The 13,532-nt window shown below is 43.2% G+C and overlaps 1 protein-coding gene across 1 annotated transcript in view; it reads left to right on the plus strand.

Moving 5' to 3' along the window:
• The window catches only part of TRPC3 (transient receptor potential cation channel subfamily C member 3), an 87,785-nt gene that overhangs the window by 45,464 nt on the left and 28,789 nt on the right, over window positions 1-13,532 (plus strand). The window contains exon 6 of the mRNA XM_036763997.1: window positions 7,274-7,507. Within this exon, the coding sequence (XP_036619892.1) occupies window positions 7,274-7,507 (234 nt within the window). The remainder of the gene's footprint in view (window positions 1-7,273; window positions 7,508-13,532) is intronic.

Here is a 13,532-nt window from a genome sequence, read left to right on the forward strand (position 1 = left end):
CTTGTACTCAGTCAAAAGGCTGCATCCAAGGACCTAGAAGGCCACATGTGGCTGCAGGTTCCCCACTCCAGGTCTAGTTATTTAGATGGAGTCTCTCTCATTAATTAGATAAAGCTCCTTGAGGGCAGGGACACACCTTTTTTTGTAATCCTGTGTTTAGCAAAGTGTCCAGCACACAGTAAATGCATAATAAATGCTTGTTGGGTAATGACTCCCAGGTCAGTCAGTTTTCCCCTTTAAATGTTAAGGATTGCCTTTCCATCCAAAGGGAGAATGTCTATGAGTCCAAATTCAGCCACTTGTTTCTAAAGCCTGAATCCTGTTCTGTAAAGGTCTGACTGTGCATAGACTGAATAACTATAATTCTCAGCTTCTAAGGGTCAAGCGGCCCTCTGACCCCAAGAGACTGTGAACTCTTCACCCAGCCCACTTTGTAGAAATGTTGTTTATTAAGAAGGTTTCCTGGTACTTCAGTATCAGAGGCTTTTTGCTAGTTTGTGTGTTTTCCCCCAGAATCCCTCCTCTACTCAGACACCTCCAGTTTGCTTGTGTGGATGGTTTATCCTTAGGCAGAAGTCCAGGCAGAGTGGGAGAACCATGATGATTGAGAGGAAAAGGGGAGGCAATTGTTCCTGAAGCATGATACTGTCACACAGAAATGGCAGACATGGACAGGAGACAGGAACCAATCGGGAAGAGTCCCGCTCTTTCCCCAGTTCTCCAGCAGACTAGTTGAGCAGACATACAAACAAGCAGCATTCTGCAGTCCTAGGTCTCAAGCTTTCAGGGCTCAAACGTAGACAGTTTTAGATAAAGACATAGTAGTTATTGGTGAGGCAAGGCAGTGAGAATAGTCTGATGCACTGATATCTGGGTATTTTCTGAGTTGTTTAAAAGGAATAAGGAATGGGGGCAGAGTCAGGAAGCTTAACTCTTAAGTGTGCCTCGCACAGCAAACAGGTGGCTTAGGAAGGGACAATGCCTGGTTTCTGGCTCACTTGATCTGTAGCTGTGGGCATCCCATGTGCCAGTCAAACTAATTTTCATGGGCTTGCAGTGATGGAAGAGGAATTCTATTATGCCTTTTCTTCTTAACAAATGGAAATTGAAACAAAACACTGGATCACTAGACACCAAGAGTTTTACACCTCTCACCTTTGGAGGGGTGGAGTTGTGAAGTTGACAAGATTAGCCTTAATAATAAACCAGGCTCCCATTTAAGAGGGGGCATGTGGGGCAGAATTTTTGTGAGTCCTAAATTATAAGCATTTAAAAAGCCCTCCATTACCAGAGAGGAAACCCAAGGGGTTCCTGAAGACTAAAAAATACAGCCAATGGATCTAGAATTAGAAATGAGAGAGCATCTAGTTCAATGCTGTCATTTTACAGATGAAGAAACTGAGGCACTAAGCAGTGAAGTAACTTCTCCAAGCTCACCCAGTTTGTGCATGCACACACACACACACACACACACATACACACACCCCTCTTCTGCCTCCATATCTGCTGTCTACTGCACCACTTAGTCACCCTTCCCCATATCGATGAAATCGATCTGGCTTAGCCAACTATAGATGGTGCAGTTGAAGGCAGAGTGGTTTCTCTAAAGAGTCACAGATCAGTCAGTAAACATTTAGCAGCATTCCACAGAATGTAGACATAGGCTTGTTGATGGATTGAGTGACTGGAGCTAGAAACATGGCATTTAGTACCTTCATTAAACCCAATATCCACCATTCAGCAAACATTTATTAGGTGCCTACCGTGGGTCAGGCACTGTACAAGGTACAAGGGATTTAAAAACAGAAATGAAGCTGTGGCTACTCTCATGGAGCTTATTCTCTCTTAAGTGGTTACTAAGGTGAATAAAACACTCAAGCAAATACACACAAAATAATTCAAAGAGGGAAACCATATTTAAAAAGAGGAAAATAGCACCTGAATTGAGCCTTGAAAAAGACAAGGGGGAGGGGAAGGGGGAGAGGGAGGAAGGGGGACGGGAGAAGGGGGAGAGGGAAAGAGGAAGATGGAGAGAGGGAGGGGAGAGAGAGAGAGAGAGAGAGAGAGACACGGGGGAGAGAGGGAGAGAGGGAGAGAGAGAGAAAGAGAGGGAGAGAGAGAGAAAAGGATGAATCGGGCAGGGCATAGGCTGAGGTAGGTGGATCAGTTAGAAGGGTATTACGTTACAGTAGGCTGGATGAAAAGCTACAATGGCCTAGACAAGGCATAAGTAGAGAAAAGGACACAGATATAACTTGTTGGGGAGGTAGAATCAGTTGATTGGTCTTAAAGAATGAGGGAAAAGGAAGACTTAATGATGATTCCAAGGTTACAAATCTGGATGACTAAAAGGATATTTTCCCCCCTCAAACTAGATAGGAGCTTGAAAGAGAGCTAGGTTTAGGGAGGAAAGTGAGGTCCATTTTGGGACTTTTATTTGCTGGGCTATCCAGGTAGAGATGCCCACCAGGCATGTGGCAGTGTAGGGTGGAGATTCTCTGGGCATCACCTTGGTAGAGGTCATTGCTAACCTTAGAGCAGTTTCAGCAGGGTGGCAGGGTGGAAAGCTAGATTGTAAGAGATTAGGATGGAAGAAGTTGGTAAAGAAGTTGCAGTGGAGAGAGAAGACTGCTTTTCTAGGATTGTCCCAATGAAAGGGAGAAGCGATATAGGACAAAGCTTTAGGATGGCAGGTCAAGTGAAAGGTTTTGTTGTTGTCATTTTAAGTTTTATTGTTGCCTTTTAAAAAGTATATACGAGGTCAAAGGATATGAACAGCTTGCTGCCTTCTCTTCAATTGTTTCACCTCAATTCACAATATAACAACAACGTATTTGAGCTTCCCACAGCGCCTCCAGGACTGACTTGAAATAAGAGGTAACACCAGGTTTTGGGACACCAGCTTTGATACCTGTCCCTTGTTAACTGTGCCTTTAAGAAACAATGTTGATCTCAAAGTTAGAGATTTAATCTGGGAAGACTGGGGAGACTAAGAGTTTAATTTTTATTCTGGAGAGTTACCTATGACCTGTACCTATGAGGTACAGAGAGAAAAGACTACTAAGAGAACTTCCCTGAGAGACTAAATTTGACTCTTTTGGGTCAAGAAAGAGTGTTCGTGAGAGACTCTGGCTGATACCCAGAGACCTAATTGTGAGGCCGTTTCCTAGAATGTAAGACATAAGCAGCAGCGATAGTTAGAAGTGACTTTGGCTGTGATCAGGTCTTTTAGGTGATATATTATAAATAATTATTTACGTCTTTAATTCAAGACATCAAGTAGTAGCAGGGATAGTTAGAAGCGACTTTGGCTGTGATCAGGTCTTTTAGGTGATACATGTAAATAATTATTTATGTCTTTGTTTCATTGGGTCTGTTGCATTGTTAAGAAATTATATAGCCAGTAACTTTGTCATTTATTTAAGCCTAAAAGATTAAGGGAGTGTATACATACAGGGTGGCCCAAAAGTCTTGGTACAGTTTTAAGCTACTAAGTTTATGGAAAAAGAGATTCTTCCAGTTTATTTAATGTGGTATTTTTAAGCTAGAGGTGAGGGAGGGAGCTCAGAGTTAAGTGATTAATTAGTGAGACAAATGAAATATGGTAGAGTTAAGTGGAAGGAGATGGGATGGGGATGTGGTTTGACATGATTGTAGATGCAGTTGACCCCCATGTAGGCTATAATACCAGGATCATTCTACCCTTTATCATCTTGGCCCATTTATGAGGTGTGGAATAAAACCCCGGTAGTATTTTAATTAAAATTCTTACTATTAGTGATTTGGAATGTTTTCATGTGGTTGTTGATCATGTGCATTTCTTCAAAAACTTAGGTTCTTTGATCCAAGTGAAGTGTGGGTTGGTTGGGTTTCTTTGTTTTTAGGATGAGAGAAAGCTAAGGATACTTTTAGTGTGCAGGGAAGGGACTTGTAAGTACAGACTGAAGATGAGAGAGAGGTAGGAAATTATCAAAAAAGGGCCAGCTCCTGGAGGAAATTAGATGGGTTGGCCTTGGCAAGGAGAAAAGCCACCTGACCTTGGAGAGTGGAACAAATGAGGAATGGATTATTGTAAACTTTCAGACAGTCCTACATAGCTTCTAATCATGAGGAATGAGGTGGCTCTATTAGGTCAAGCCATAGACCTGAAAATAGCAACCAGCGCTCGAAGCTGCAAGCCAGAGCAGCCCATACCCTTACCTATTGTGACTCATTTGTCTGTTTAGCCATCCTGCAGGGATCATAAGTGCCATTGCATGTCATCTATCGACCGATGAAAAGAGGGCTGGTCATTGAATCAGGAGACTTGCGTGCTGGCTCTGATAGTGATTAGCTTTGTTATAATAGGAAATACATGCCATCTTCCTGAGCCTCAGTTTACTCATCTATAAAATGGGGTGATGCACTAATTTTATCACAGGGTTGTGAGGAAGTGCTTTATATATATATATATCTTAACACACTAAGAAAATGTGTGTGACACTTAAAAAGTTTGAGAGACATAGTTTCTGGGTAACACAATCATTTTATTGATAAGACTAGCAATTATTAGACCCCTCATGGTGGGAGGCTCCCAGTTTATATGCCCTTGGAAGAGCAGGTGTACCTGAAGGTGGCAGTCAGTTCTGATTGGTTAACAATTAATGAGAGAATAAATGTTATACTGAGAGGTAGGCTCTATTACTATGAAGGTCTTGCTGGTACATGACGTGGTTCACCCAAATCTTGGTCAAAGAGACTTGTCAATTTCCATATCACCTGTCTTACAAAAGGGAGAATCCATATTTTCAGAGACCTGAGTAAATATGACGAGCAGGAATCCTCCCATTAGCCTAAATTTAGAATTTCTTTTACTGTCCAATTAGGTCTTAGTCTGGGTAAGTCTTTGCCCAAGATCTCCCACACTGGTTGATTTCTGGATGATGCATTAGGACAGGGGAAAAATGTTGGTCCTGATTCAGTGATTAGTTATTAATATAAGAGAGGAATAATCATGTCTCTCATGCAAGTTATTAATTTGTACAGGTGAGGCAACCCTGCTTCTGAAGTTGAAGGTAGGGCAGTGAGGCTTGGGGGCTGAGCATTTTTAAGAGTAAGAATGTTTGCCATACTTAGTTGTCAGTGAGTCAACAAACATTTATTCAGCCCTACTATGTACCAGGCACTGCGCTAAGCTCTGAGGATACAAAAAAAAGACACAAAGAGCAGTCCCTGCCCTCAAAGATCTTACAGTCTAATGGGGAAGAAAACAAGCAAATACATATGTACAAAGAAGCTATGTACAGAATAGATAGGAAATAATTAACAGAGGGAAGGCACGGGAATGAAGAGAGGTTCCTATAGATGATGAGATTTCCTTTGGGACATAAAGGAAGCCAGAGAAACCGGGAAGCAGAGGTGAGAAGGGAGAGCATATCAGGAGTGAGGGACAGCCAGACAAAATGCCCAGAGGTGAGAGGTGGAATGTCTTATATGTGAAACAGCCAGGAGGTCAATGTCACTGGATCAAAGAGTACATGTTGGGCAGTAAGGTATAGGAAGACTAGAAAGGTAGGAGAGGCTGGGTTGTGAAGGGCTTTGAATGCCAAGCAGAGGATTCTATATTTGATCCTGGAGGCAAGAGGGAGCTAATGGAGTTTATTAAGTAGGATGAGGGTGGGGCTGATGTGATCTGACCTGCACTTTAGGAAAATCACTTTGGTGTTGGAATGAAGAATGGATTGGAGTGGAGAGAGACTTGAGGTAGGCAGACCCACCTAGAACACAAGGTGGTGAGTGCTTGGACCACAGTGGTAGCTGGGACAGAAAAGAGAAAGGGGCATATTTGACAGATGTTGCAAAGGTAAAATTGAGAGGCTTTGGAAACAGTTTGGATATGGGGGTAAGGAGTCGTGGATGACACCTAGGTTGTGAGCCTGAGGGATTGAGAGGATGGTATTGCCCTCGACAGTAATTGTGAAGGTAGGAGCAGGGGGAGCAACTAGGTGGCACAGTGGATAGAGCATCAGGCCTGAAGTCAAGAAGACTCATCTTCATGAGTTCAAATCTGGCCTTACTAGCTCTGTGACCCTGGATAAGTCATTTAACCCTCTGCCTCAGTTTCTTCATCTGTAAAACGAGCTGGAAAAGGAAATGGCAAAGCACTCTAGTATCTAGAAAACCCCAAATGGGGGTCACAAAAAGTTGGATGTAACTGAAAACGACTGAACAACAAATTTAATTGATTGGTCCTCTACCTTAATACATTTTTTGAGGTAGTATGGCATAGTGAATAGAACAATAGACAGGAAAACAAGATTTAAGATCAAATCCTGCCTAAGATAAGAAGAGGTTCAAGTGCTCCCTCTAACAGGAAGTCAGAACTAGGTTCAGATGCTGCCTCCCCCACCTGCCAGCTCTAAGTTCAATCCAAGTCCCACTGTTCTCCCATCTGTAAAATGGGACCAATAATATTTCAGGTTTGGGGTGGGGTCTGGACCTGGGATTTCATGGGCATTGGGAATTCCATGTGTGGAAATTCCTTCCATGGATGAAGGCTGGCAACTTACAGTCTTAGAGAGTTGCCTGGGGACACTGAGGGGTTAAGCCACTTGCCTAGAGTCTCACAATAAATATGGTAAGACTTGAACCCATTCCTTCTTATGTCTAATGTCTGCCCTACACCAAACTGTCTCTGAATACCTGGAGTGTTGTAGCATCCCTATTTCTAGGGCTTCCTTGAGTAGCTAGTGTTTGCATATTACCAATCCTACTTTTTAGGGGATAGATTACTTTTTTCTCTTCCTCCTCCTCCTCCTCCTCCTCCTCCTCCTCCTTCTCTTCCTCCTTCTCCTTCTCCTCCTCCTCCTCCTTCTTCCTTCTTTCTTATTTCTTCTTCTTTCTCCTTCTTCTTCCTTCTTTCTTCTTTCTCTGGGTTAAGTGACTTTCCCAGGATCGACACAGTTAGTAAGTGTCTGAGGCCAGATTTGAATGTAGGTCCTCCTGACTCCAGGGCTGGTGCTCTGTCCACTGAGCCACCTAGCTGCCCCAGGAATGGATTACTTTCAGTCAGTCTCTACTTCTTCCATTTATCTTTCCCTGGTATTTCCACATGATTAGCTGTTTGAATAAGAATTCCTTGAAGATAAAGCCTTGGTTTCTTGGGCCTCCAGGGAGCTGAACCAGATGCTTTTTCAAGGAAAGCATCCTGTCCATAGGAGTGGCTAACTAGCACAGGGGACAAAGCTGTCTTGATGGGATCCCTGATTGTGTCTCTTCTCTGGTCATCCAACAGGGATGATGTGGTCGGAATGTAAGGAGCTCTGGCTGGAAGGGCCGAGGGAATACATTTTACAGCTGTGGAATGTGCTCGATTTTGGGATGCTTTCCATTTTCATCGCAGCCTTCACAGCCCGATTTCTAGCTTTTCTTCAGGCCACCAAAGCCCAGCAGTATGTGGACAGTTATATTGAACAAAGTGACCTCAGTGAAGTCACACTGCCTCCAGAGATACAGTATTTCACTTATGGTAAGTTACCCATTGAAAATAACCTCTAGAAGTTTTCAAATAAAGGAGGAAGCAAGGAAGTACACTCCGTGGAAGTCAGGAAGGCCTGGGTACATCCTGCCTCGGCCACATCCTGGCAAATCCCTTAAGCTTTCAGTGCCCCCAGGGAACTTGAAGACTGTCGGATACAAAGGAGCTGGCCGGCAGAATCAGTGAAGGACTGTTCCCGTAAGCGGAGTTCTCTAGAGTAACAAAATCACACATCCAGACCATCCTCCACAAACAAACAAAAAAATGAAGAAAGCAACAAGAAAATGCATAGGATCATAGCTCCAGAGCTGGCATGATTGACATTTACATAGTGTTGTGAGGTTTGCAAAACACTTAGACATACTTTTTTTTTCTCTTCTGGGACTTGCAAAAACCCCAAGAGGTCAGCACTTGTTAGGGCTACCTCCCTTTTTTAGATGAGGATCCTAAGATTCATGGTCACACAGCTAGTAAGATGGCAGCTGGAATTTGAGCCCAGGTTTACTAGATAGCATTTCTATGACATGTACATGTTGACATGCTATATGATGTGTGTTTGTATGTGTTATATACACACACACAATGTGTGTTGTGTGTAGACACATAATGTGTATGCTTATATTGAGCATATAATGTGTGTTTATATATAACATACATGTTATCTTATTTGGTCTTCACAATAACCCTGGGATGAAGGTGTTTATTAGTTTCCCCATTTTACAGATGAAGAAACTGAGGCAAAAGCAGTTAAGTGACTTGCCTAGGATCACATAACTAGTAAGTGTCTGAGGCAGGATTTGAACTCAGGTCTTCCTGACTATGCTTTATTTGTCCAGCATTCTGTCACCCATATGGCACTGTCTCACATCTCACAACCCACATCTATGTCTCTGAGGTATTTACCTTCAGGAATAAAGCTGGATCACCTCATTTTACAGAGAAGGAAAGAGAAGCTCGGAGAGCAGAAGGGACATGTGCAAAACTAAGAAGGGGCAGATCCAGGATTGGAATCCAGGTCCTAAATCCCACTCCCAGTTCCTTTCCACATGTTACACAACAGCTTCATGGTCTGTTCTGAGCACTGCTCCTCCCCATCCCCAGGTTCCAGTTCATCACCTTGTGGTGACACCTTGTGGGCAGTTTACTAGGGAGGATAAAGCGTGTGTGTGTGTGTGTGTGTGTGTGTGTGTGTGTGTATACACATGCACACGCATGGAATGAGGTGGTGGTATACGTGATCATCATCTTTGAAGGACTGTAATATGAAAGAGGAATAAGATTTATTCCTTGTTTTTTTGTTTTTGAGGGAGGAAGGCAGGGCAATTGGGGCTAAGTGATTTGCCCAAGGTCACACAGCTAGTAAGTGAGGCTAGATTTGAACTCAAGTCCTCCTGACTCCAGGCCCAGTGCTCTACTCACTGCGCCACCTAGCTGTCCCTATAAGATTTATTCTTAACAGGTCTCTATAAGGCACAGTGGCTAGAACTCTGGACCCTGAGTCAGGAAGATTTGAGTTCAGCCTCAGACATTTCATTGGCTGTGTGACATTCTCTTACGCCCTCCAGACATGGGGCATATTCCCTGACAGATACACCCAGGTCCATGTGAAGAGAAGATTTAAACATTTGAACACCTGTGTGGAAAAGGTGTGTCTCCATAAGGGGTGACTTAACCCCCTTTCTGATTCAATTCCAATTCTGATTCACCTGTAAAATGGGGATAATGGGCAGCTGGGTGGCACCATAGTGCCTAGAGCCCTGGGCCTGGAGTCAGGAAGACTCAATTTAGTGAGTTCAAATACAGCCTTGGACATTTAGTAGCTGTGTGACCCTGGGCAAGTCACTGAACCCTGATTGCCTCAGTTTCCTAATCTGTCAAATGAGCTGGAGAAGGAAATGGCAAACTCCTCCAGTGTGTCTGCCAAGAAAACCCCAATTGGGGCCATGAAGAGTTGGACCCAACGAAACAACAACAACAAAAATGGGGGTGCCTGCGCTCACCTCTGAGGGTTGTGGTGATGACCAATTGAGGTTGCACATGTCAAGTGCTTTGCAAACGTTAAAGCAGGCTGTATCAATGTGAGCTGTGATCATTGTTTTGCTCTTCCTCTGGGGGCAGAACTAGAAGTAACAGGTGGAAGTTTCTAAAAAACTGACTTTGGTTCGCTGTCAGGAAAAGCCTTCTCTCTTTGGTCTGGCTAATATGGAAATATACTTTGCATGATGACACATGTAGAAGCTATATCAAATTGCTTGTCTTCTCAAGGAAGGGGAAAGGGGAAGGAAGAAGGCAGGGAGAGAATTTGAATCTTGAGTTTTTAAAAATAAGTGTTAAAATTGTTTTACATGTAATTGGAATAAATACAAAAAGTTTTTTAAAGGAGCAGAGACATAAAAAAATGAAAAGAAAAACTGCCTTTCAGTTTTGTTCCAGAACTGTGATGGGCATACATTAGTGAAGTCAAGGTGAGTGAAGTCCAGCTATGTCATTTGAAATGTGCTAACTTTGTGATCATGGGCAAATCCATTAACTTCTCAGTTGCTTGAGTAGCTATCTAAGAATGTAAATTAAATAAATAAAACTTCTCGTCTCCCTGTCAGGAAATTGAGCCCAGTCTCCCTCCTGACAGGTGAGGATAATCACCAATTTGACTAGCTAAAGAGGCCACTCTCTGCTTCAATTCTAATTAAGTCTCAATCTCTGAATGGGCTTTGTCTCAGTCACACTGAGGCCTGTTAAAGACCTTAGCGTGAAAAGGCCAGGGTGCCACACTGCATCCTGAGCCATCTCCAGTTGCCTGATCTGTTTCTGGCCGCTGGATCCAGATGGCGCTGGAGGAGAAAGTGAGGCTGGTGACTTTGCACAGCCTCCCTCACTTAAATCTGATTCACTTTCACATCATGGCATCACCTTTATGAGTTGTGGTGTTTTGGACAAACAGCAGCAGCAGCATCAAGAGTCTAAGTTACAGGAAAGTTGCTTCCAGGTGAGCCGAACTTGGGAGTCAGGAAGACCTGAGTTCAAATCCTGCCTCAGACACACACCAGCTGTGTAAGCATGGGCAAGTCATTTAAACTTTGCCTGCCTCGGTTTCTTCATCTGTAAAATAGGGATGATAACGTTTCTCTCAGGGTTATTGTGAAGATAAAATGAGATAACAGTTTAAAAGTGCTTTGCAAACCTTCAAGCATTATATAAATGCTAATTATCATCCCCATTATCAGTTCCCGTACTAGAAATACCGGCAACCCACTGCCCAGAATTGGAATGAGCCTCCATATTCCCCCACACAGGAGGGGATTCCCCTGACAAAAGGCTGGGTGAGCACACATTGCGTGCATTCTAGTAGAGATTCTTGGTCAGGTATGTGTTGGACTAGCTGCCTCCTAAGTCCCTGCTACTGAGATTTTGTGATTCTGTGAGTTGAGCATTTAAGAATTTAACTAAGCCAGCCTCTGAGTACAGACCATTCATCAGCTGCCTGTGCTCTGCCAGTGTCAGAAAAATAGGAATAAGCGAAGTCACTTTTGAAACCATATATGTTTATCAGCTAATTCAAGTTGCATTCCATAGAGCTCTCATCCACTGCTTACTCAAGCTCTCTATGATTCCTCCTAATATAGCCAGGAGAATTATGGAGCTTTCTCAAAACAGTCTCTTGCTACAGTTGTTTTTGGTAAATTTTTAAAATCTAGACCTTATTTTTTATATGGTATCCTTCCCCCCCTTCTCTGATTCCTTATTTTTTTTTGTTCTTTATGAGATTTTTGGAATATTATCTTTTTTTGGATCCAGATTCCAGAATGTTTAGACCAACTCAGAGTTTCACCAAGGTTGCATCAGTGTTCCTATGTCTCCACAGCTCCTCCAAGACCAGCTATTCCCATCTTTTGTTATCGTTGCCAGGTTGCGAGGTGTAAGGTGAAACCTTAGAGTGGTTTTCATTTGTATTTCTCTTAGTTTACAATTCTTCAACTACTCAGGTTTCTAAGATAAGGGTTTCTAGTACAGTTGTTCACAAGCCTCCACTGGTGTGCTCCCCATTAATAATCAGCCAATAGATTTAATAAGATTTTAGCAAAAGCATCCACTACAGTGGTATACTAAGAACAGTGGTACAAAACATTTCCTTTTGTCCCTCAACCATTGGGCATACTCCCTAACATTTATACCCAGCTCTATGAGAAGAGCAGACTTAAACTTGGAGTTACAATGATATTGAGGCACATATTTACATATCTATGTTGCAAAAGGGTAACTCATAATTCCTTTAGTTTTGTGACCTAGAAGTCCTTTCTTGAGTCCAAAACTGACATTCTTCTCTGGTATAAGGAGCCTGATTCTTTGAAACAGTGATTGCATTTCTACATCAATTTCTCCTTAGGGTCCATTCTGCTCCTGGCTGGTTGTGGTACTTCCTATGGGTCTGCTTTTTCTGATCCTAGCTAGTTATCCTCTTTGTTACTGGTCAAGGTTCTCTGATGACATGGTCAAAGGTGAGGGTGGGGTAGAAAAGCAAGAGAGAAATTCCTCCCTCCAATAGCATTTCCTTCTCAGGGGCTTGGCTCCAGCTTTGAAATTGGAATCCAGACTTCCGGGGGTGGAGCCAAGATGGCAGCTGGAAAGCAGGGACTTGCGTGAGCTCCCCACCACGTCCCTCCAAAAACCTATAAAAAATGTCTCTGAACAAATTCTAGAAATGCAGAACCCACAGAATAGCAGAGGGAAGCAGGGATCCAGCCCAGGACAGCCTGGATGGTCGATAGAGGAGGTCTATCGCGCACGGAGTAGAGGGGAGCAGAGCTCAGCGTGGGAGGCAGCAGGACCAGCCAGACCAGGAGCCGGGCAGAACAGGCCCTAGCACCCTGAATCAGTGAGCTGTGGCAGTTACCAGACTTCTCAACCCACAAATACCAAAGACAACAGAGAAGGTTAGTGGGAAAAGCTATGGGGGACAGAGTTCGAGGTTAGGCCACCACCCCAGGGGCAGCGGGGGAGGTGCAGCTACAGAACTACAGCTTCAGTGGCTTCCAGCCCCAGGCCCACCTGGTGGGAGGAATTAAGTGGCAGATCAGAGCAGGAGTGCAGAGCCTGCTGAAGATTTGCGGGTTGGTGGTTCTTGAGGAAGGAGGAGTGCTGGTGTGGCAGAGCTGGCTATATAGAAATAGCTCTGGAATCAATGGCGCATCCCCTCAAGCTTGGAACAAAGTACTCTGCTCTACAAGCAGTCATACCCTGACGAAAAACTCAAGGGTCAAATAAGTTGGCTGTGAACATGGCCAGGCAGCGAAAACATACCCAGATTGAGTCTCAGACTTTGGAATCTTTCTTTGGTGACAAAGAAGACCGAAACATACAGCCTGAAAAAGTCAACAAAGTGCAAGAGCCTACACCAAAAGCCTCCAAGAAAAACATGAACTGGTTTCAGGCCACGGAGGAGCTCAGAAAGGATTTGGAAAAGCAAGTTAGAGAGGTAGAGGAAAAATTGGGATGAGAAATGAGAATGATGCAAGAAAACCATGAAAAACAAGTCAATGACTTGCTAAAGGAGACCCAAAAAAATACTGAAAAAAATATTGAAGAAAACAACACTTTAAAAAATAGACTAACTCAAATGGCAAAAGAGCTCCAAAAAGCCAATGAGGAGAAGAATGCCTTGAAAGGCAGAATTAGCCAAATGGAAAAGGAGGTCCAAAAGACCATTGAAGAAAATACTACCTTAAAAATTAGATTGGAGCAAGTGGAAGCTAGTGACTTGATGAGAAATCAAGATATTATAAAATAGAACCAAAGGAATGAAAAAAATGGAAGACAGTGTCAAATATCTCATTGGAAAAACAACTGACCTAGAAAATAGATCCAGGAGAGATAATTTAAAAATTATTGGACTACCTGAAAGCCGTGATCAAAAAAAGAGCCTAGATATCATCTTTCAAGAAATTATCAAGGATAATTGCCCTGACATTCTAGAGCCAGAAGGTAAAATAGAAATTGAAAGAATCCACAGATCGCCTCC

This window comes from Trichosurus vulpecula, chromosome 6, assembly GCF_011100635.1.
Source record: "Trichosurus vulpecula isolate mTriVul1 chromosome 6, mTriVul1.pri, whole genome shotgun sequence".
NCBI classification, from domain to species: domain Eukaryota; kingdom Metazoa; phylum Chordata; class Mammalia; order Diprotodontia; family Phalangeridae; genus Trichosurus; species Trichosurus vulpecula.